Source organism: Xyrauchen texanus, chromosome 40 (assembly GCF_025860055.1).
Source record: "Xyrauchen texanus isolate HMW12.3.18 chromosome 40, RBS_HiC_50CHRs, whole genome shotgun sequence".
NCBI lineage: Eukaryota > Metazoa > Chordata > Actinopteri > Cypriniformes > Catostomidae > Xyrauchen > Xyrauchen texanus.
Window position 1 is genome coordinate 26,054,762 of NC_068315.1, and position 23,713 is coordinate 26,078,474.

Below are 23,713 nucleotides of genomic sequence, written 5' to 3' on the forward strand. Positions count from 1 at the left end.
ACTGAGCAGACAGGAGAATTTCTAGAAAAAAATAAAAAAAGGAATTAAATATTGAACTGTTTCTCACCTACACTTACCATATCACTGCTGAAGACATGGATTAAACCACTGGGGTCATCTGGAGTAGGGCTGAAATGATCAGTCTACATTATCGCAATGTCGAAAAACTTTCGTTCTTGAATATTCGTTTGATCTCATTTAACGTAACATTAGATCACATTAAACTCTAATGATGACACATGAGACAGCGCTGCAGTTTGTGCCTGATTAAGGAGAGGAAGAATTACACCACTCACAGTCCAGATGCACTCAAAACTTTCCAAACAGCTTCAGGTGATGTAGATCCCAAAGTATGAGGGAATTATAATGCAAAAATACAAAGTAAATACAGAAGCACTCTCATTGTGGAATAAGTGGAGCTGGAGCTGCCGATGAACTTATGTGTCGAGCGTCTTTAAAAGAAACACCCCGGTGTTAAATGCAGTTATATTTAATGTGTTATTGCTTTATTAAAGTTCAAATAATACAGAAGCAGATCATGTAAATAACTACAAACTCCGACTCTGGCATTTCTCTGTATGTCAGCACCTCTCCTATGAGTTGCATGAATGTCCTGATTTAAGGGAGAGAGATTGAAACTGCATCCGGCTGAGGCACACTCTGTCACGGGGACGTTTGTCCCTCGAAATCGCATGCTTGCTGCAGCTAGATTATAACATGATTGCTCATGATTGAATCATAACAAATGTCACTGCGTTTCTCATTGTGAAGAAAATTGGCAATACTCAGCTTTAATAATACGAGAGAGTTTGTTTTTTTGTGAGTTAAAGATGGATTGAAGTGAACAGAAAGGAGATAGAGGAAGTCTTCACCCCATTATACACTGCAACAAGTTTTTGATTTGTTTTGGCTTGATTTCTAATATAAATATCTAAAACTCCTTTAAAACAACGTACATTTACTTTAGCAGCTATACTGCAGAAGATAAAATTGTTATCTGAGAATGTTGAATATAATATAAAAAATATAAATATTTTAAAATATCTAAAAACCCTTTAGAAAATTACAATATTTTTTTTAATTAAATATCATTTGCCTTTACTGCACTCACAGAAGTATATCCTTGTGAAAAAAGTGAAAAAATACACGTATATTTAAGATACAATATAATAATTAAATTGGTTAGAAATCATTTAATTTAATTTAATAAATATGAACATGTTAAAATGCAGGTTTTTGTGAATAAGGCACAATCTAATAGAAATTAGGAGTGTTTGCACTGAAAAGAATAGCAATGACTTCAAATTATGGCGCAGTGCTATTTCAACTAATTTAGTCACTTGCTAAACTGGATTGTGGGTGGTTAGTGAAAAAGATGCAGGTTTAGAGGTGAGATACCATGTGCAAAAATAATTATTTGGAGAATTTACCCCATAGAAGAAAAAGCACCTATTTCAAAGCAATTCTTTACTACATTAACATTACAACATGTTTCACCCCAAATGAAAAATGATATTAATTGATATAGGCAGTTTCAAACTCACGCTGGTAACTTTGCGGTAGATCTGGGCTGCATTTTGGCACTCTGAGTATGGGTATTCGGATGTGGTCATCTCCAAGATGCACATGCCAAACGCATAGACATCCACCGCCTCGTCGTACTTCTCCTCATACATTTCTGGAGCCATAAACTCTGGAGTTCCTGTAAATAAATATATATATATATATTTTTATTTTTCCCAAATTTAGCTCTGTGACATCAACAAAATGTACCACGTTAATACCATGATTTTTGGGCATGTTGCACAGTCACACTAAGGTTTTCTCTGAAATAACTTGTGTAAGTGAATGCCATAGTATATGATTATGATAATCATTCAGTAACATGGTGTGTAAAGTATGTAAAGTACTATGGTATTACCAATGCAGTACCGTAATACTGCCACTATCCTCAATAGTTTATACTAATAACCTACATCATTGTAGAGCAATATTTTCTTTGGTTTGCACTGACCTACCTATTACACTCTTTGCAAAACTTGCTCTCTTAAGAGTAGCCAATCCAAGGTCCCCGATTTTCACACTTCCTGTAGGACCTGTGATAAAGATATTGTCGCACTTCAAGTCCCTATGGATGATGGGAGGGGTACGAGTGTGCAGGAAATGAAGACCTTTCAGGATCTGACGACTCCACCTCTGGAGAAGTTTTAGTTTCATCTCCTTAAAACGCTTTAGATACCTAAGATGTGTCCAGAAATATCAATGTTAAAGATCATTTTCACCTATGCAAAAAAAAACTAGGTAATAATAGTGCTGTCACAATTCTAAAATTTCAGTAGTCGGTTCCAAACCAGTGAAATTTCACAGTTCTCGTTTCCAATTTCAATACCAAAGAAAAAATATTCTATTATTGTAATGTGCTATTGAACACACTAACTCACACTTAATATTACATTTTACTATACAATTGTAATATACTTCTGTTGTAATTTCTTCAATGTGAGGCGTCTAGATTTAATTTTGAATTGTGCTTTTATTTTGACATGAGCTTTTTTGACTAAATTTCACTTCTCTGGATAAACATTTTGCTACATGGACCAGTCTAATCATTAAAGTGCAAATGCTGTGATTCAATTCTATAAATATATAGTTGGCATGTCCTGCGTGCTTCACTTGGATTAGTGCTCTGCTCTGTCATCTCATACAACATAGTGCAAATGATTCTCAATGTCTTCTCAATGTCTGTGGAGTTTCCAGTGTGAGAGGACGGCTTCACACATTCAGTCAAAGCATGCAGCTCATACAGACTAAGATTGCAGCCTTTTGCAGTTTAATAATCAGACTAGGACATATTATGATTCTGATTTGATTAATTGTGCATTTCAGTGTGAAAGGAGTAACACAGCAAGCTTAAATAAGTACGTGAGCATTAGAAAGCAGTCGTGTGTCAGTCAGACAGCGTCTATGTTCCGAAATAAGTCTGTGCTCTGTAACACTGGTATCGTGACATCTTTTTTATTTTAGCATCGACTTGGTCCCGAAGTAATAGTAGTTTTGTCATCATTAGGTACTAATATTATATAAGAGATTCTAAGATGAAGGACAAGCTCACGTTTTGAGAGTGCCAGAGGTCATGAGCTCAGTGACCAGCAGTATACATTTGTGACCTTTCACAGTGGACTTCCAGGAGTCATAAAAGCGCACAATGTTCGGGTGCTGAAGACCCTTTAGCATTTCAACCTCCTCGCTGAAGCGCTGTCGCTCCACTTTGGTCAGTTTGCGAGTCTGAAAGGGAAAAGAAAAAAACAATTTAGAGAAGAAAAGGCCAGATTCTGACTGAGATATTTTTGCTCTTGTCCAATTCATGCAAAAATGAAGTCTTCAATACATTCTTAGATGAGCTGGATGACCGAGAATCTTCAAAACAAAAACAACTTAAAGGTGAAGTGTATAATTTCTGCACCACTAGCATCACCAAATGGAACTGCACATTAATGTAATTAGTGTTCAAAACACTTTAAACCGCATAAGAACCTGCAAGACTGTTGTTACCACAAGGATTTCAACATTTACATGTGACATTGTTACATAATCGTATTTTTCCTTCATAATTACAACCCATACTAAACATAGGTTTTCGAATACCTTTAGCAACTGGGCTAAATTCAAGCAATAACTTGGCAACAAGGCCTTTCGGGTGTGACAGGCTTGATTTAGCTGGCCAGGGCCTCTTAGCCGCGTGAGGTGGGTGGAAAACTCCTCAGAGACACCAGTGGAAGCACCATGAATCCCACATTCAATGAGTTCTAGGAAAAGTAGTGTGTTTATGTCTCAAGTGACCACACTCTAGTGATGAAAATATATGGGGAAGAGACAGAGGGTCTGCAGGAGAATAGGGTCTACATTTAAATTGATAGTGCCAGTTATTCACAAGCTAAAGAATCTGAGATATGCATTTTTTATTTAGCATTGATAAGTGCAGGAAAGTCCCAGTACAACTAACTCAAAATCACTTAATTGGCCTGTAGATAAGCAAAAGCAGAGGAAATTTGTATTGCTCAGATGGAAATTTCAGTTATGTTTCATTTGTGTCAACTTAGCCTTAGATGTTTCTCCTAAAATACTATGGTAGAAATAAAAATATAGAAATTAGACACAGTAAGAGACTATTAATATAATGTGGATGGATACACACTAAACGAGTGGCAAACTTTAATTTTTACTTTAAGGATTATTTCTACCTGCCCTAACTCTTAATGTAGATTTTATTACATTAAACACTTCTTAGGTTAACATTTTCAGAATACTTCAGAATTTGGACTTTAAGAGTTTGTATTGAAATCTCTGACTTTTGATTGCAGAATTTGGTTTCTTCACACACTTGAGCACAGTTATTGCTCTCAAAACGTTGTTGAGATCTCTTCTGAAACACTAGAGGAGATTATTGTAAGATTACTGGGGTCTTTTTCACAGGAGAAACATCTGAGAGGCAAAAGACTTAAGAAAAAGTAAAGGAGAAACAATGGAGATTTGTGGGTTCTCTTTCATGTGGGAATGTTTTAAAAAAAAAATAAGCAAGAATTAAACAGTAGCAAATTATTTATTGAAACGTGTTCAAACAGGTTTCTTTCCCAATTCAGCATAACTACAGCATAACCCTGAACTAGGCTCAAGGCTTTATGAGATAAACTGATCAACAGCCTTTGTTTCTTTTTCTTATACAGTACTGAGCAAAAGTTTTAGGCACTTGGGAAAAATGTTGCATAGTGAGGATGTCTTTAAAAATAATGCCATTATTTGTTTTCATTTATCAATTAATGTCAAACAAAGTTGAGTAAACATAAAAAAGGCTAAATTAATATTTGGTGTGGCCACCTTTGCCTTTAAAACAGCACCAATTCTCCTAGCTACACCTGGACACAGTTTTTCTTTGTTGTTGGCAGAGAGGATGTTCCAAGCTTCTTGGAGAATTCGCCAGAGTTCTTCTATATATTTAGGCTGTCTCAATTGCTTCTGTCTCTTCATTTAATCCCAGACTGACTCGATGTTTAGTGGGGGGTTCTGTGGGGACCATGCCATCTGTTGCAGGGCTCCCTGTTCTTCTATTCTATTCTATTCTATTTGCAAAAGAATTGTTTGGGAGACTAAAATGTATATTTCCTATTGACACACTAAAGCTGAAAATATAAATAACCATCTTAAGACAAATGTTTTTGTGAAACATCTTATTTGCCTAAGACTTTTGCACAGTACTGTATATTTAGCCATCTGTATCATTCATGCCATATCTCGGCCTACAGTGCCATTCTATCCCCTGACCAAAAACACTGAATACACACATTTACGCATGATACGTACAGCCCACTAATCTTATTAGTGACTCAAAACACCAGTTCTGTGTTTCCAGTAAACATGGGGTTGCCTTTTCCGACTGTGGGAATACGAGAAGTACAGGGGGCGTTTGGACAGTGTTGGGGGGCGGTGTGAACGAGGCAGCAGAGAGGGGGGCGCTCAGGCACAAATGGGGGGGCGTTACTCAGAGGTACTCAACAGGCGGCCTGCGCAAAAATCTTTTCAGCTCTTCTCCTTAGCCTATGTCTTCGTCTTGCTCGGATTACTGCTGCCACTTCACCAGGAGGATATGCCAGGAGAGCCGCTTCCTAAGTTACACATGCTTTTAAGAGGCGGAGAATTTTCAGCGCAAAATAGAGGCGACTTTCACCTGCTTTTTCTGTACATAACGCAGAATACATAATTAGGCGCATAATTAGTGCTCAGGGCTCACACTAATGACCGTAATTAATAAAAAAAAGTGGCTGTTTTTGACGTCGTTTTTTCTTCGGTTCAGTTCAGGTGGCCGAGCTGTTGTCGTCTTTGTTCGTCATTTGAAATCAAATGACCGTTTGTAGGCTATTCAAATTTGAAGCCTAGTATATATTGCCTAATTGAGTCGCTGAACGACCGCTGCTTTTTCATTGGCCATTTAGGTTAGTTACGTTATTGTTCACGTGATTGGTTCATCTTAAAAAACTTTGTGTGTGAGCCTGAATTTGTTTGAATTTCTAAATACATTTGCAATACCTTTCAAACAATCCATGTGATTTTGCATTTTTTCCAAACACAATATTACTCAACTTGAGGCTTTTACATGTAGTTTAAATACAATAAGAAACTTCTGTTTCATTTTTTTTTTTACCCAGAAACTCAGGCTTCAGGTATCAGTGTTGCAATTGTTTGGCTGTAATAGTATTTCTGAAGTGTTTTTGTTTTATTGTAGGGGGGGTGTTAAGAGGATCATGAAGAGGTCAGGGGGGCGTTTGTTCAAAAAAGGTTGAGAACCACTGATTTATATGAATATCTAAAGGGAAAAGTATATTTTTGGATTCTTCACAAATGGTTATCACTTTTTAATCATCTTTTTTCCTTCACTAGTTAATTTTAAATGAACACCTGCCTCCCATGATGGAGACCCCGGTTCAAATCCCGTTCAGAGCGGGTTGAGCAGGACAGGTTAAACATGCATTATAATTATGTAAATGAGTTATTAAAATATTGTTTAAACTGGTTTGAGATGGAGTACAACATGACACACCGCAGGACATGTCAACTTCCCAAAAGTGTTTCATGTCAGCTACCAATTAATGTTTATCATAAACATTCCCATTGCCTACATTTAGGGTGATGAACTATATTACTAGGCAGAAGAATTGTTTATTCTAATAATAATAATTTTTAAGCTGTTCCACTTTAGGATTGGCATAAGAACACACCGTATCCGTGGTAAAATCAGTGTAACACCAGGCCTCTCATTTAAAAAGCATGTTAGTAAATAAATAAATAATTATTTCAAGACTGGGTGATAAGCTAACAGGTACAGAAAGTGAAAGGGTCTGAAAGGGTTCAGATGAGCATCTATGGGATTTGTACTGTTAAACATGCAAACATTGTTTGATTGAAACATGGAGGGCTTAAACAAGAGCAATCCTGGAGGAGGAGTCAAAGTGTAATTATACCAGCCTAAAGAACTGCAGCAGCCACAGGCACACTGAGGAAGTCATTACAAAATGTAAGCTTACAAACACAAGGAATTTGTCATGGTGACAGAAGCTTCCAGTGCAAGAGAATGCAATGTATATACATACATACAAACCTATACATTTAAACATATATTCATATAGTGACATAAAAAAAATAGAAATAAACAATAGGGCAATAATGTAGAATATTTTATATACAGTTATGTACATGTGATGTAATATATTGAAGAAGAGGTAGGATATGTTAAAGAATGTATATTAAATATGGATACAAGTATGTGGCAGGGTGGAGGGCGGGGCCGGGTCGTGATCATACACACCCGGTCCCGTATTAGGCTAATTAAGCCTCCGAGGGATAAAGGTCGACAGCAGAGTATCGTGCGGGAGAGAGAGATCGTTTACGGACATGTGTGTTTTTGTGTCTCCTTTTAAGTTTATCATTAAACCATTATTTCTCACCATTGATCACTTTACACTGGTGCCGAAGCCCGGGAAGCAGGAGGGATACGGCGTAGTAGAGTTCTCGCCACTACCGTCCACCCAAACGGAGCAGCCACGGCCATTTGCCGGGGGACGAGGAGCTCAGCCGCCTGAAAGAGGACGATGGCCGACCGCGAGGGGAGAAGGGGCTCCTAACTGACCACCTGGAGCGGTCAGGGCTGCTGCCAGGGGCAGAGGAGTTCCCTACCAGCCGCTGAAATGCGGCGGAGTTTAAGACCGCCGACCGCGAGCAGGGAGGGGCTCACTGCCGACCGCCTGGAGCGAGAGAACCGCTGCCAGAGGCGGGGGAGACCCGTTCTGTTCCCCGAGAACGCGGCGGGGCGTTCCGTCTGCCAGGGGCTGGAGGACTGCCTCTGATCCGCCCAGAGAGGCGCGGCTGTCATCCAATAGAGGGTGGAGGAGTGGCCGAGGAACCAGCTGCAGCGTATCGGAGAACTGGCGAGTAAGAGTTTTTTTTTTTTCATCTCTCTCTCTCTCTCTCTCTCTCTCTCTCTCTCTCTCTCTCTCTCTCTCTCTCTCTCTCTCTCTCTCTCTCTCTCTCTCTCTCTCTCTGCCTTTTGGGGGGGTACTACACAGTTACAGGAATTACCCCCCCATTTTAATTATTTCTGTTTCCCTCCCCTTGTCCCCTCCCTCGTCCAGGTAGATGGGGATGACCTGCCGGCAGACTAGACTTAAAGCACGCCCTCCCCCAGGGAAAGGGGGGTGTACGTCAGGCCGGGGGCTCCCCAGCCTGAGAGAACGAGGGAGGAATGTGGCAGGGTGGAGGGCGGGGCAGGGATGGGTCGTGATCCTACACAATTCTGTTACTCTGGATGTGTACAGTTCTAGCAGGGTGGATTGAGGTGCAGCAATTATCCTCACAGCACTCTGAACTATCCGTTGAAATCTTCTGATATCTGACTTGGTAGCTGAACCAAGCCAGACAGTTATAGAAGTGCAGAGGACAGAGTCAATGACTGCTGAGTAGAACTGTATCAGCAGCACCTGTGGCAGGTTGAACTTCATCAACTGGCAAAGGTAGTACAACCTCTGCTGGGCCTTTTTCAAAATTGAGTCTATGTGGGTCTCCCACTTTAGGTCCAGTGAGATGGTTGTGCCCAGGAACCTGAATGACTCCACTGATGCTGTTCAGAATAGTGAGCAGGTTTATTGTTGGGGTGTTCCTCCTAAAGTCCACAATCATCTCCACTGTTTTAAAAGTGTTCAGCTCCAGGTTGTTTTGACTGCACCACAACCTCACTTTTGTATGCAGACTCATCAGCATCTTGGATGAGGCAGATGACTGTAGTGTAACCTGCGAACTTCAGGAGCTTGACAGAGGGGTCCCTTGGTGGTGCAGTCATTTGTGTAGAGGGAGAAGACTAGTGGGGAGAGCACACATCCTCGGGGGGCACTGGCGCTGATTGTACATGTGCTGGAGGTGAATTTCCCCATTCTCACTAGCTGCTGCCTGTCTGTCTGTCAGAAAGCTGGTGATCCACTGACAGATAGAAAGGGGAACAGGTTTAATTTAGTCCATAGGACAGTGGGGCTGATGGTGTTAAAAGCCGAACTGAAGTAAACAAATAGTATCCTTGCATAAGTCCCTGGTCAGTCTAGATGTTGAATGTAATGCAGTCCCATATTGACAGCAAATGTGTTGTGAAGGTCAGAGTGGGTGTGGGTTGTGTGACTGGTGTTACACAGGTCATAATTGGACTGACTAGAATAATAATATAATTTGCAATAACTATATTTTCAACAAAAATACTAAACGGATGCAATATAATGTCTAATAAAAGCCATGGTGTAATTTAAAAAATAAAAGAATTCAAAAATAATCCAACATTGAAAGTGTGAGTTAGGTTGAGACCGGAAAAACTGTGTGTGATGTCATAAAGACGAGACACGGAAGTAGAGAGAGAGACACGTTTTGCTGATCACGGATGACAAATCCAAGAGTGGTGATTTGTTGATTTTGATGCTGATGTTTGCCGATTGTGAACCTGTAAAATCTAATGTGGATTGTGAATGCATATAGATTCCCCGGATTTGGTCAGGTTTTGTTTTGTGATTGGATCGAAACCTTCAAAAACCGAGATGGCGAGCCACCCAGTGACTAATTATTGATTAGAGACAAGAGAAGAAGAGATTCTAAAGTTGATCACCAGAATAGAGCCTTTCTACTGTTACAAGTGGAGCCCATTCATTTCTGTTGGAATTTCTCATTGGTAGGACTGAACGGACTACCTCTACTGATTCTTTTTGCACTTCTACTTACTACCAGTGACTACTATATCTAGTTTGGATGCCTCAAAGGACATTCATTCACACACAAAGTTCTAGGGACTGAGAATTGTATTTCAAAGATTGTGAAATGTTGTTAAGCTGTAATGTTTGAGCAGTTGCATTGTTCTCTTACTGATTTAAACCTGTTTTTGTGACTCCATAATTTCTGTTTATGGGTTAATAGTTCCATATCAGAAATAAATAAATAAATAGTGAAGAACAAATCCATAATATTAGCAAAAGCTCTAAACTAAGCTATTAAACTACTAGTAATATATCTAAATATCTATAAAATCAATATAGAAAAAATAATTAAACTTTAAAATTATATAATTGAAATATAAATAAGTAAAATAATAAAATAGCTTAAAATAAAATTTCAAGGCTATTAAAAGGGAAGTCAAAGGATCTAAAAAAGGAAAAAACATTCATTTGTGTTTTTATTTTTATTTTATTACTGTATTGTAATTTAATTTCACACACATTTTCTAAATATAACATTGTTTCAAGATATTTTCCTAGTCTGTGTTGTGTGTCATATCAGTCTTGCCCCAGCCTTGCCCAAACCTAGACAAAAACTGGTCTATTACCTGGTGCTCTGAAGTTCAGTGGATAAACCAAGGTAAAATAAGAACTGTTACAATATTTGTTACACTGGGCTTTTCAGATCTACAGTAAAACTCATTCAGTGCATTAGCCAGTTGGTGATTGCCTACAGTGTTGGGGGATGGTGTCTTGTGGTTGGTAAAGTCTTTCAGGCCTCTCCACACTGATGCAGGGTCGTTATCTGAAAAAAGACATAACCTCTACAGGTTTAACTTGATTGAAGGAAGGAACCTAAGGGCTTATAGGGGAATCAGCCATATGGTAGTGCTTATGTGTTTGACGTATGTTGAACAAAAGTGAGAGTAAATGGGAATATATACACACATGGGACTGCTACTTTGCAGATCAAAGAAAAGACCCAAATGTATTGGATGCTAGAGTCATGAGTTTTTGTTTTCAATGTGAATTCAGAAACAATAGGGTTCAGTCAATTCCCCATTGGCTGAAGAGGGAAGTGTTTTTGAACATATGGGCACATGTGAGCTCTAGTTTCCGAGTGAAATGCCCACAGAGGGGTGAAAAATTAGATTTGTAAAGTGAGTTGTTTTTAACTGTAAATGATGTAATACAGTGATGAGGAAAGCATATTTTAGAAACTCAAACCCCATACCCCAACCCTAAACCTAATCATCAGAGGAGCAAAAATTTAATGTTACAGGGAAAAAGGAACTTCTGAATCGCACTTGTCTTTTATGCAAACGTGATTACAGACTGACCTATTTATACGAAATGTAATAGGATTAAATCAGGAGAGAAATTAACAATATACAATATTTTTCAATTAGATTAATCCTTCTGATTTACGATTAATGGTTAAAAACAACAGTCCTGTTTTGTTTGTTTTTTCAGATTGAATCAATGTTGTTTAAGTTCTCAAATTGTGGGTGTTTTATTTCTGTTGTTTTTTGAAAGATATGCCTACGCACATTTTTGGATAGCATTTTTATTATAAATTGCTTCATTGTGTTTTTGCATGTGTTTAGAGTGTTTACGAGTATTTAGAAGAACAAATGTACAGTAACATATGCGTTCAATCAGAGCACACAGCTGGGGGTTGGGTGCAGTACAGGCCAGCTGCTTCACAGCACTCTTTAACTCGATACTGTCCTGACCAACTAAGACCAGTTTAAGAATGCCTGTCACCACTGAGCTCTGAAACATGCCAAACCATATCCATTAACAATGAAGACCTCTAAGTCAGAGTGGAATCCAATGCAACATTAGAAGAGATGTTAGAGACCGTATTGCAGGAAATGTGTCAAATTGTTCAAACTTCAAATCTCAAACACTCAAAGCAGAGCATAATAAATCTGAATGTTATGAGTTGTGATAACCATGAACTACAATTCCTCATGCTGAAGCAGTTTGGATTTGTGTCACTAAAGTCTGAGTCCTCATTGTCCACTACATTAACATGAAGTACTTTTTGGTGATCAAAACATCATCAACATGTTTAAGTGTTGAATTTCAACACATACCACATCATCGTCTTCAATAATAATCGCAATTCACTATACAAATAGATGTAAGAAATAACATCTGTAAGAGTCTGTATATTTTGTGGTTTGGGATGAATTAACTGCAGAAGTTTAATACTCAGTGTTAGGAGTTTAGAACAAACCCTACCCAGAATGTTCAAGCAATATCAATCTGAAATTACTGTTGTCAAACAAGTTTCAAACACGCTGCCCATCCAGACTGATCTCACAATTGAATTGAAAACAGCAGGTTGACTTTTCTTTAGCTAAAACTGGTCTGTGTTTACCAAAATGTAACACTACCCCCAGTGGCCAAAGCGGTTAGTGTAGTTTGGTGAATGGGCACACTAGCTCCATTTTCGGGATGAAATAACCACGGAGGGGTGCCAAAAGTGAGTTATTTACACCAGTAAAGGCTGCAATACAGTGAAGAGCATATTTTATAATCTGTACCCCCATCAGGTTTGTAAATGATACTGGGCGCATCGTAGACAATTGTCACCTCTGTATTCAGTCACCACACAAACCCCTAAAAGCTTTGACATACAAGCTACAAGTTAGGTAAAATTATTTTTTGTCTCAACTAAATTACATAATTAGAGTCACATGAACAATTGGATGCATTCGACTATGTCTGAATCCTGAACAAAGGGAAGATATCATAATGAAGAGGAACATAAACCACTGCAGGGGTCCCAAGCGCTCAACTCGATTTTACAATTTTCTGTTGATTCACATTAATCCAACACTAAATCTGCATGAAATGGCACAACATGATATATGCAGACTGTTTGTGAAATACCAAACAACACTTATACTAACACAAAGCCAATATACTAAATTTGACTAGCATTTCAAGCTGGAGAGAACATTATGCATTTGTTGAAAGGTTTTAACTTAAGTCTTCACAAAGAAATTAATATATAGTATTAATATATACTAATTAGAAGGATATTCTAAACTGATAAAGAAAAAACAACAACACTGGTATCAGATCGGAATCCATATCTGCTGATTTCAGGCATCAGGATCAGATTGGGAGAGAAAAACTGGTATCAGTGCATTCCTAGTTATTAAACTTTTCTCCATCGTTTGATCATCATTTGATGTATTACTGCTGCCATGATTTATTGATAATGTACACATATATCTCTTTTATATCAAATTAAATTTACCGCATACCTTACTCAGGCAGTAAAGGTGCGGTGTAAATTGTGCCAGGCAACATTTTTAAATAAAGTGCAATCTATATTGAGCCTAATTTACATCGAAAGAAGCCGTGTTTATGCTGAAAGGAATGGCAGTTTCTTAATTTAAATACTCAAGACACAGCACTTTTTCAGCCATGTTTGCGCTGCTAAAACTAGACTGTGTGTGGTTAGAGAAAAGATGCATGTTTTTGTGCCGAAATAACACATGCAAAACTTGCGCAACTGTTTAGTGAATTTGCCCATGAATTAATGTAAACTTTAAGTATTCTGGTCTGACTGTCTAACTGCCTTATGGATGTAAATGTGAGATACCTCTGTTAATGAACAGCCTATTTTGGGAGGAAGACAGTAGCTGTTTTAGCATTTCGTTGTGTGTAATGGTATCTTTGTTTTTACAGACAGCAGTCATACCATGCCATATTTTTGGTTCCCTCTATAAGCAAGACCACTCACATAACAAACTTACAGTCCAGTCAATTCATATTGATCTCAGAAATCTGCTGAGCGAACACTGTGGCTCTTCTGTTCGCTCACTTAGCTATTAGCCCTGCACTGCACACTAAGGGTGCTTTCATACTAAACTAAAAAAATAATCTAAGCAAAAAAATGGCCTAATGCGCTAACATCTCAATTAACTGGTTTTATTCAAGTCAACATTTTGAATTAACATCACTGAATCAGCCTGACTTCATTAGGTTATATGTACAAAACTATGGTAGCATTGCAGGTTACCACTTTTTAAAATGTGAAGCATTTGGTGTGGACCAGAGTCCATTCGTTATTAGAGTTTGGTTCGTTCGGTTGTGGGAAAAACCGAATTTTCCGAATTAGGTGTGCACCGCGGTTGATGAGAACGCAATACAGCCTAAATCGCAGAATTGAACCTCTAATTTGATGTCTAATTTGTACATTTGCATGCTTCCACTCACATTTATTATGGTATAACTAATTTCTCATTGCTGCTTGTTTCCAAATAATTTACCCTCAGAGAGCATCTTACATTCTTCACATCTTTTGCAATGCATCAGTTGCACAGAAGCCTGCAGGGTGATGATTCGGACTTGGTTTTGGAAGTGTGAAAACACCCTAAAAGAGACTCCTTGTCCGGTCATGATTGATCGTGAGCTTAGCTAAGGTCATAGTCTAGTGTGGTGACAACATCTGTAGTCGGGAAACAGCCACGAGTGACATAGCTGATCAATCATATGACAAGTAGAATCCATAGATGACAGTGTTGACATTCCAGATGAAGGAGCTGTTCAAAAGCTGGAAATGATTGTAATGACAGCTTAGAGGAGGCAAAAGCATACTTTAGTTATTAAGTTAGAAAGTTGTTTAGCTTTCAGCTGGGTTAGATTTCAGTGCATTATTGACTGCAGAATTTCAGCAGTGCTTTACTACAATAGAAAGGATGTAGGCCTGCAAAATGTCCCCCTATGTGTGTACACGTTTATGTTTGCAGGAACACAACAGGCCTTCAGATTAAACATAAGCCCCACTTTTTCACTTGAGAGGTGTGAAAGGGAGATTACAGACAGGACATTTATGTTACAGATGAAGGTGAAACATTGTCACTTGCTGTTGGGATTCGAGTGATGTGCATGCCAGAAATAGAACAAGATTGAGATAACGGGAGAGGGAAAAAGAGTTTATAATGCGCCACGTGAATACCCATTTTAACAGCTGTATATTTCCCATTCATTTTCTCCAAAGGGATTTAAAAAAATGGTCCAATAAGAGTTCCAAACCAACCAGCTCCAATATTTTTGCAAACTTTGATTTGACGCAAAAAACGAAACAAAAAAAGCATGAAAGTGGAAAAAAAAGATATAAAACTGTTTAATTTATTTTATTAATACATTATATGAGTTAACTACTCATCTCTTGAAGCACTGCGAATGACAAAAGTGAATAAAAACAAATGTACAATATAAAACTAGTAGTAATTGATTATAGTTTTACAAAACCTTTTTAGGTTTATTTAAAAAAAGTGAGATACAAATATGAGCAGTTTGACAGTGTAGCCCAACTTTTCACATTGGTTCAAGGGAGTGGGCAGTCACTGCTGAGCTCTTTTGCCATAATTTCAGTTTCCATGGTAATAGCGACTTCTCTGATTGGGGGATCTTGCTTCAGGATTGTGGGTAGTGTAGTTCTTTACTGGGAATTCAGCTATTAAACCATTTTTATGAAATCACACTGACATGTGGCATCTACAGAAGCATATATCATCATCTAACAACCACAGAACTCATGGTAGGTCTGTTTTGAAAGTCATCACTGCAAAATACATTTCTCTATGGAGAATTTTTTTTTAAATTTTTAATTCTGGAACCCTACAGTTGTGATCTGTTGAGCACTACAGCCAATATTGAATATGGACAGAAGGACAACATTTATCTCTTGATCAACAGGTGACGTTCCATGCCTCACGTCAGCACTTATTATGACTGTGCCTTGTTCTGGAAACACACTGTCAAATGACTATGGCATTGTGCTCTCATTCAAGTGCTGATACTGTTACTATTTCAAAAGCACACATGCTGTGAGAGAAATTGATAGCAAGGGACATAGAAAGAGAGAGAGACAGAAAGAGAGAGCAAATGTGTGGAGGGAATGAGTCAACTAAGTGGAAGATTTTGGGAAAGAGCCAAAATTAAAGGTTAACAAAATATGGATTAAAGTCCAGTATGTATAATATTTCTGTTCAGAGTTGTCCATGCACACATTAAACCTGTCTCCGTTTTCCTAACTAGATAAACAGCTTGCAGTTTAACAATAAACTAGGAAATAAGCCTCCCTCTCGTGTCACCTTTAGACAAAAACGTTGACCTAATATTTAACAATGAAAAAACAGTTGTATTCATAGGTAACTGCCGCCTAAAGAAATCAATAAATGAGATCAATCATTAATCTTGGGAAATAATAGAGTAATGATCGAAGATTCAAGCTATCTTATGGAATGTCATTAAATATTGATACATTGATTATTGTCAGCACGCTATTATTTCGATTTTTGAGGCATCGACATATTAACGTGCCGACATTTAAATTAGAAGCCTAATTTGTGTGCTTTCCAATTCACTATCAGTTGGCCTTCCGTTTAATGTAGTCTGGCGTAATAGCTTTGGGAGACCACAAGGGGTGATATAACATTTACTGAAGCCAGTCGCACACCAGACGAGAAACATCGAGTCGGGTGAAAGACAAGGCACAGGTATCATACACGGGACACGCGGTTCAGGCGGCAGTCCAAAGTGACGTTGATGAGTTTGCAGTGTAACTGAACAAACTAAACACTTAGAAATGGTGATGTTTATTATGCAGTTTCTCTGTATAGAGGCTTGAATAGGTTTCATTCAAGCTGTCAAACCACAAAAAGACATATTTGTAAATTAACATACATTGTGTAGTCTATATGAAAGATGCATACACACAATATATCATCCAGTAATGACTAGAGTCAATAATCTATGTCCTTAGATAATACGTTGAATTTAATGGAAATCTATGCGAGTTGCACTGAGAGTCGTTGCTGGGTACCACAGACAGATACCGAGCAGCAGTGGCGGTGTGCGTACCCTCATAAAAAATAACTGCTTCTAATTTTAGAAAGCGCCATGTCGTTCGCCAGACGTGCCCAATGTGCAACCCCCTTAAAGTTACCCTGCCGCTCTACAACACTTTACCAGAGTTGTGTTGAGAAACATTTATTAAGAGACAAAGAGTATTATGCAACGAGTCACCCCATTTATATCTGAAAAAATGCAGATATAGATAGATAATCATCTGGAAAAATTTGGGATTATCGATGCCTGAAAAAGGCATACTATGTAGTCCAGCACTTGCTGAAAAGACAAGTATGAATTTGGAATCTAGCCTAGTCAAGCAGGATATGCTGGTTGGGGCATCCAAATACCAGCATCCAAAAAATATTTACATTTAAACATGGTGCATAAGTGTGCGTTTTGCCAGGTTTGAAGTCATGAGGTCAAACGTCACTGGTTCTTGCATGGTATCATATTTTAATTCAGTGAGATTTAAGAGCTACAGAAATATATGGAAGACTTGGAATATAGCTTATATAGACTACTTTTATGGCATTTTCTTTTTTTTTTTGGTTATTTTGGGAGCTCAACTGGGCAGTCTCTATTATGAAAGAGACCACTGGACATTCTTCAATCTATCTTCTTTTGTGTTCCATGGAAGAAATGTTTTTTTTTATCGATTTGGAATGACACGAGGAAGAGCAAAAGACAACAGAAGTTTTTTTTTTTTACTTAAGCTTGTAATAGCTCTAAGTGGGTAAATAAAAATCCCATGGTAATGTAATATTAGCAAATACTTTGTCAGTACAGGGGGGACATTTTTAGGCAAGACTTTAGGCTTAATGTCCCCTAGCATGAATCTCACCTAAAACACATACCGTGTTGATACATCATCAGTACTATACTGTATTTAACAGTGGCAAAACGTCTTTCAAAAATAGGGGGTGAGATTTACAGCTTGTTCTGATTTATTATAGTGTACATTTAATGCTACCTCATTAAAAGGCTGAAATGCCACAATATGACAAAAATAAACATGAAGAAGCTGCCACACTGACATATTTGTGTTTCTGAATGGGGAGCTGGAATTAAATGTCATGTCAAGTGATGAATATTAGACTTGTAATATTGAGGCGTTTAGAGGAGCATTTACAAATGAGGACGCGCTAGACTGCATATAAAACATCAACTAATATGACATTTAAATGTGTTATCAATGACTTTATGCCTCATTCTGAGTAGAATTCAATCAAGATCAGTAAAAAGATTTTAAGTAATATATATGCAGTAGATGATATGTAAATTATCTTGTTTACATTCTGAACTCATGATGCTACTTTGCTACTTTTCTAACACGCACGTGTACGTACATAATATGTGCCGGTTACACTCTGTCATTGTAATTTATGATGACTGATACTACTGTAAAGATCGGTGTATAAAAGAGTGTTAATGGGTAGAATACAGACAAAAGAATGATGATAAATGAAGAATGACTTTCGTCTCCAGATGGCATATGAGTGAAGCAGAATATAAAACAAAACAGTAAATGGGTACTTAAGAATATTTCAGTACATTTGATTCCTTTCGTGGGCTAATGGAACAAAACAAAAAGCCAGAGAAAAAAAAATAGCATGACATGGTCTTGAAAAATGTCTCTTCGAGAACGATCGTACCGATGAAGGTAAGTGTTCACCAGCTTGCTAATAACTCCCCACACCGCTGTGTTCATATTCACTGATCTTAACTGACTGGAAAACGTTACTGGAATTAGCTGAGGGCCTCAGAGTAGGTGGAGCTCCAGGTCACATCTACTGATGACATGGACCAATGACAGTGAGGTGTTTAGCTGCTGGTAAGAAGTTTTCCTGAAAGTTCGATTGCAAACGAATGCAAAAACACCTTCCTTTTGGCCAGAATTTATTTTAAATGACGTCACACAAGTTCGTTCTTCAATTTCGTAGTAAGTGTGCAGAGGCCTTTTTCCACACAGTTCACTTTGGATCAACTGTTTGTTGAAGAGCATCGGCAAAACATAACTAAATTTGGAGGCAAAAGTCATTGCTTGCTTGTTGTGTTTGTACATCCTATTGGACAGGAGAGCTAATGTTTCAATGTAATTTTATGCCTTTCCTCTTTTAGCCTTGATGTTCTTATCACATTGCAGTTCAAATCACAATACGATTTTTTTTTTTTGTCCAAATCGCGCAGCTCTAATTATTACAAAGATAAGAATCCAAGATACCATGGTTTATATATCAGTTTCATGTTAATTTGTTTACATATTTCAGTGTAACTCATCCAACATGTGGCTTCTAAATCACATTTGCGTGATTCTGTGGAGACCACACAGAGCACATGTACCTTATGATCTCACAAATACAAAACAAATACCCTTTCCATTGCAATGATCATCCACAATAACAATACTGTGGTTTTTCAAGTTTAATCAGATAATCGCTGATGTCTCCTGGCTGAACAGCTGAATTTGTATTTTATTATTCGGAGCATTAGCTTTACATACTGACCTTAGTGGAATCCAATCACTGGGCTCAACCACATTCAGATTTAAGAACAGAGAGCTCTATGTGATCTCTTAGGAACTTTAATAGAATATTGAAGTCAGTGATTAATGTACAGTCATGATAGCTACACATAATAATGAAGGGCAGCAGACCTAATAACATTATTCATTATTATTAAATCACAATAATAGTTGTTATAAACTCTGTTTCAACTCAAAGTATGAGGACACAGACTGGCTGAGAGTGGATACACAGGAGTCTTTGTTTTGCATAGTGCATCTAAGGCTCTGTTCCAAAGCCTAGTGAGATGCCTAGCTGTCTACTGCCTACATAGGCAGAATCCTACCTGAAATGGAATCTCAAAAGTAGTGGTTGGCCGATAATTCGCTGGTGCCGATAAATTGGCCGATATTCAGACTTTTTTAATTATCGGCATTGGTCAATACATTTTCCTTTTTGGACGATTTGTTTCTTAAGGGTGCTGAGAATCGCCTGTGCATCTGAAGTGACTGAGACGTGTAAATTACCAGTCACAGTTCATTACATGCCATCGTGTTACTACAATACTAGACCAATGTGCAACACAGTCTCATAAACGTTACGCATATTAGAGCCGCTGCAGACACGTTTGAGCTCATAATGTTAAAGTGCTCGCGTGTTTCATTCTCCCTGTCTCAACAGTTCCCGGTAACTTTTAAATTTTAAGCAAATATCAATAAAACTAATATCATATCCCTTCTGCAAATATGCGCATATCTCATTTAAACATTTGTAATAAACCAACTCCAGCAGATCCAGCATCCTGTGGAGCGCTCATAAATCTTCCTCTGAAGTACTTATACTAACAGTCTCTCCTCAAAAGTTCCCTGTAACTTTTCTAATGATAAAAGGCAAATATCAATAAAACTACTATTATATACAGTCTTCAAATATGCAGATATCTCATTAAAAAAGATGTCATTCACAAACCTAATGAAAATCCAGCGTTTTCTTCCCGCTGAGCGCTCTTCTAATATCTTCCTCTGAAGCGCGTGTATTCTATCAGCCAGAATCAAAACTTCAGGATCAGGATCAAAAGTTCCTCTGATTTACAAATGTCATGACGGTCAGTCCATGACAATCCAAGCAGGTGATCCAGGCCATTTAAACGCTGAATCCATCATGAGTGCTTGAGTGCAACTTCAAAGTAAAAGCGTTTCACCTGTGCTATACATTTCTTATTCACCATGCACTGTACAGTATGTACAATTGATTGAATTCTGTATTTTTTGAGAAAACGTGATGGCTAATGTGGACATGCCATCCATGATTGCTGGACTGCTGTGTGTACTGTTAATCCTTCATCCTAATATATTAACAATTTCTTCATGTGCAAATAGATTACTAAAATTTGATGACTAAACACAAATCAGAAGAAACTGCTATCCACCATTTAAAATAAAACGTAATTTTTTTTTATTGTTTTTTTACAAAGTTAAAATTTTGTGTGAAATTTAGTAAACAAAGTGCTAAATAAGAGTTTATAATTTTTTTTTTTAGCAATTTTATGTTTATGTTAATTACTAAATTAAATTGTGTGATATATGAGCATTATATCTGCCTATCGGCCACCCTGCTCTCTGGATATCGGTATCAACCATTAAAAAACCCATATCGGTCAACCAAGTGACCAATTTGGAGCACTCTACGTAGGCTGGACTTCTGTGTATCATAAAATAGTTCTCATAAGGTGACTTGACAATTGATTTCAATATAGTCTGCTGTTAACATGTTGCTAAACTAATAATGCAATACTGTAATAAGCATAAAAATACATAGCACACCCAAATATTGGATAAAACAGTACATTTTCAATTGGATTGAACATGTATCGATACTTTTGGTATATATTTAATTGAAAGTATATTCATAATATAATATATTTCTATCACTTTGTCCATCATATTAGTTGAATTTTGTCATAGAGCTTGTCGCAATACATAATAGGATTGCCTACTCCACAAAGGAAACGTGTGATGCTGCCTTAGAATATGTCCAAATCTAGGTATATAGAAGGCAGCATAATAGTATTGCCTACCTTTTGGAAAAACCTTTGCATAGGGAGCACTCCTATGATGCCTTAAAATGCTAGCTACATAGACTGCTGCCTAGGATTAGGAACAAAGCCTTTGTGAGTATGTGTGTGCGTTTGTATGTTCTCAGTTTTGTCTGTGTGTTGAAATAAAGCCAAACCAGCCTGGACTAGCTGTAGAGTACAATGATGATCAGGACACAACTGGAGAGGATTATCTGCCAGACCAATAATGAAAATATCACACCATAGCTTAAAATAAAATCCAGCACTGTCTATCATTTCAGAAAATCAAATAAAATCATCATGAGACAGGACCAGAAATAGGCTTAATCAGTCTTAATGCAGCAGGATAGCTGCTAGTGTAATGGCCCCCAGCATGAAAGAGGAAGAGTCACCTGTGGTACAGGATGTACTGCTGGGCTCAATTACTTGCTGAAGGGTTCATTCACATTCACAACAGACAACAGGTTTGTTCTTGTAAGCTTCTGTCATAAGAATAAAAATGTAGATAGTTAATCTGAAGATAGAGAAAGGAAGTCATCATGGAACATTCTGGCCATGTATCCTCAGAACATACAGTTACCCTGCTGAAAAGACCAGCTTAGTCTAGGGTCCCCATTCGCAATGCCAACAAACAACAGTAACATACTTGGACTGGGTGAAAATAAAGATTTTCAGATGCATCATGATCTTCATTTGAATGATGTCTATATTGATTTTTAAATCCCAAGATCAATCTTTTACTCTGTGTGCAACCCTATACTAAAGGGGTCCCCAAACTACGGCCCACAGGCTGGATACAGCCCTTCAAAATGTCTTGACCGGCCTGAGGAAACCGACACTGGAAGCGCAAGACTGCCTTGGTGACTTTTCATGCCGGTAAGACTGACTGTTAAAGAGCATTGGTTTCACCCGCTGAATGAACACGCCCCTTCACTGAAGCTTGAGTCGGTCATTTGAGTCTGAATGAGATAAGACGTCTCATTCATGAAAGAACTAAACATACTAGTACACTTGCTCGTGAATGAAATGCATGAATCGGTCATCATTTACGAGGATCTGCTGAGCGACTAAACGAAAGGAGACGGCAAGTCGTTTGCTCAGTTCGGCAATCTCATTCAACAAGAAAATGTGCCAGATGAATTATGAATAAAATAGAGTAATAAACAACTTATTATAATGGCATACAGGCTTTATTGATCCTCTTAATTATTTTTAGCCTAGTATTGTCTATTTTTGTAGAGCTTTGTAGAGCAAAGTCATATGATAGATATGCTTATGATGCTTAAACACTCTGCAGTGCTGATGTTTCTTAGCAGCATTGTTGAGATTAAATTTATTATAAATTATAATTAGACTTTTCCCGATCGTGAATAACTACTGGTGCAAAAGCGTAATTTGCAAAAGTGGACAATGAACTAATCTTTTTGGTGAACAGATTATAAAGATTCGTCACTGAGATTAATAAAAATCAAAGATGGATGGAAACATTGATTTCAGATGAAGTAGGCACATTATAACGTGTTTATTATAAATGTAACATTACAACATTGCAACAGCAGTTATAGCACGATAAAGACTTTCTATTAAATATAATAACTAATTTACAAGGGCCAAAGCAGCAAGAGGTAACAAATGCCATAAAACTGATAGAGAACATCATAAGATGGTGATTCATGCTACTTGGTTCATGGGCTGAATTTTCACAGCTGTATTCTTCGATCAAAAATGGTCTGCTTCATATATTATCCTTGACCTGACCTGACCATGATCTGACCTCATTACATTCATATCTTTAAACTGCACAGTTTTTAATAAAATTGCTGCAATCCCTCAGATGGGATTTTAATACAGGTTTTTTCACTTTATTTTATAGAACACTTCTTAATCTGACAATTGAGTGCAACAGTAAGCAACTACTTTTTCAATGGCCCTGGTTTAGGAATGAATTTTCCTAATAATAATGATGGGTAATTTAATGTGTAAATTTCTGCTTTTAATAGTTTTTGTTTAATGCATAAATAAATTGGGGGCCTGGGTAGCTCAGCGAGTAAAGACGCTGACAACCACCCCTGGAGTCGCGAGTTCAAATCCAGGGTGTGCTGAGTGACTCCAGCCAGATCTCATACGTAACCAAATTGGCCTGGTTGCTAGGGAGGGTAGAGTCACAAGGGGTAACCTCCTCGTGGTCGCTATAATGTGGTTCTTGCTCTCGGTGGGGTGTCGGGTGAGTTGTGCACGGATGCCGCAGAGAGTGGCATGAAGCCACCACATGCAATGTCTCCACTATAACGTGCTCAACAAGCCATCTGATAAGATGCACAGATAGGAGAAAGGTGTCCCGAGTTGTTCCTGGCAGGCTACTCAGCCTTTTTAAGGCTCTGATTAGGGTGGGGGTGGGGTTTGGGCATCTACTGCCTGCCAGGAACAAACCCAGGTGCCTTCGTACAATGGGCGAAAGC

General features: G+C 38.0%; 1 protein-coding gene across 4 annotated transcripts in view; it reads right to left on the reverse strand.

The window, feature by feature from the left end:
• Positions 1-23,713, reverse strand: part of LOC127633373 (serine/threonine-protein kinase WNK4-like) — an 82,539-nt gene that overhangs the window by 44,364 nt on the left and 14,462 nt on the right. For all 4 annotated transcript variants that reach the window (XR_007969200.1, XM_052112411.1, XM_052112410.1 and 1 more), the window contains exons 2-4: positions 3,113-3,285; positions 2,019-2,239; positions 1,545-1,702 (exon numbers count right to left, since the gene is read on the reverse strand). Coding sequence is in view for 3 of the 4 variants with exons in the window: in XM_052112411.1 (XP_051968371.1) it covers positions 1,545-1,702; positions 2,019-2,239; positions 3,113-3,285 (552 nt within the window). In the remaining variant the exon portion in view is untranslated. The remainder of the gene's footprint in view (positions 1-1,544; positions 1,703-2,018; positions 2,240-3,112; positions 3,286-23,713) is intronic.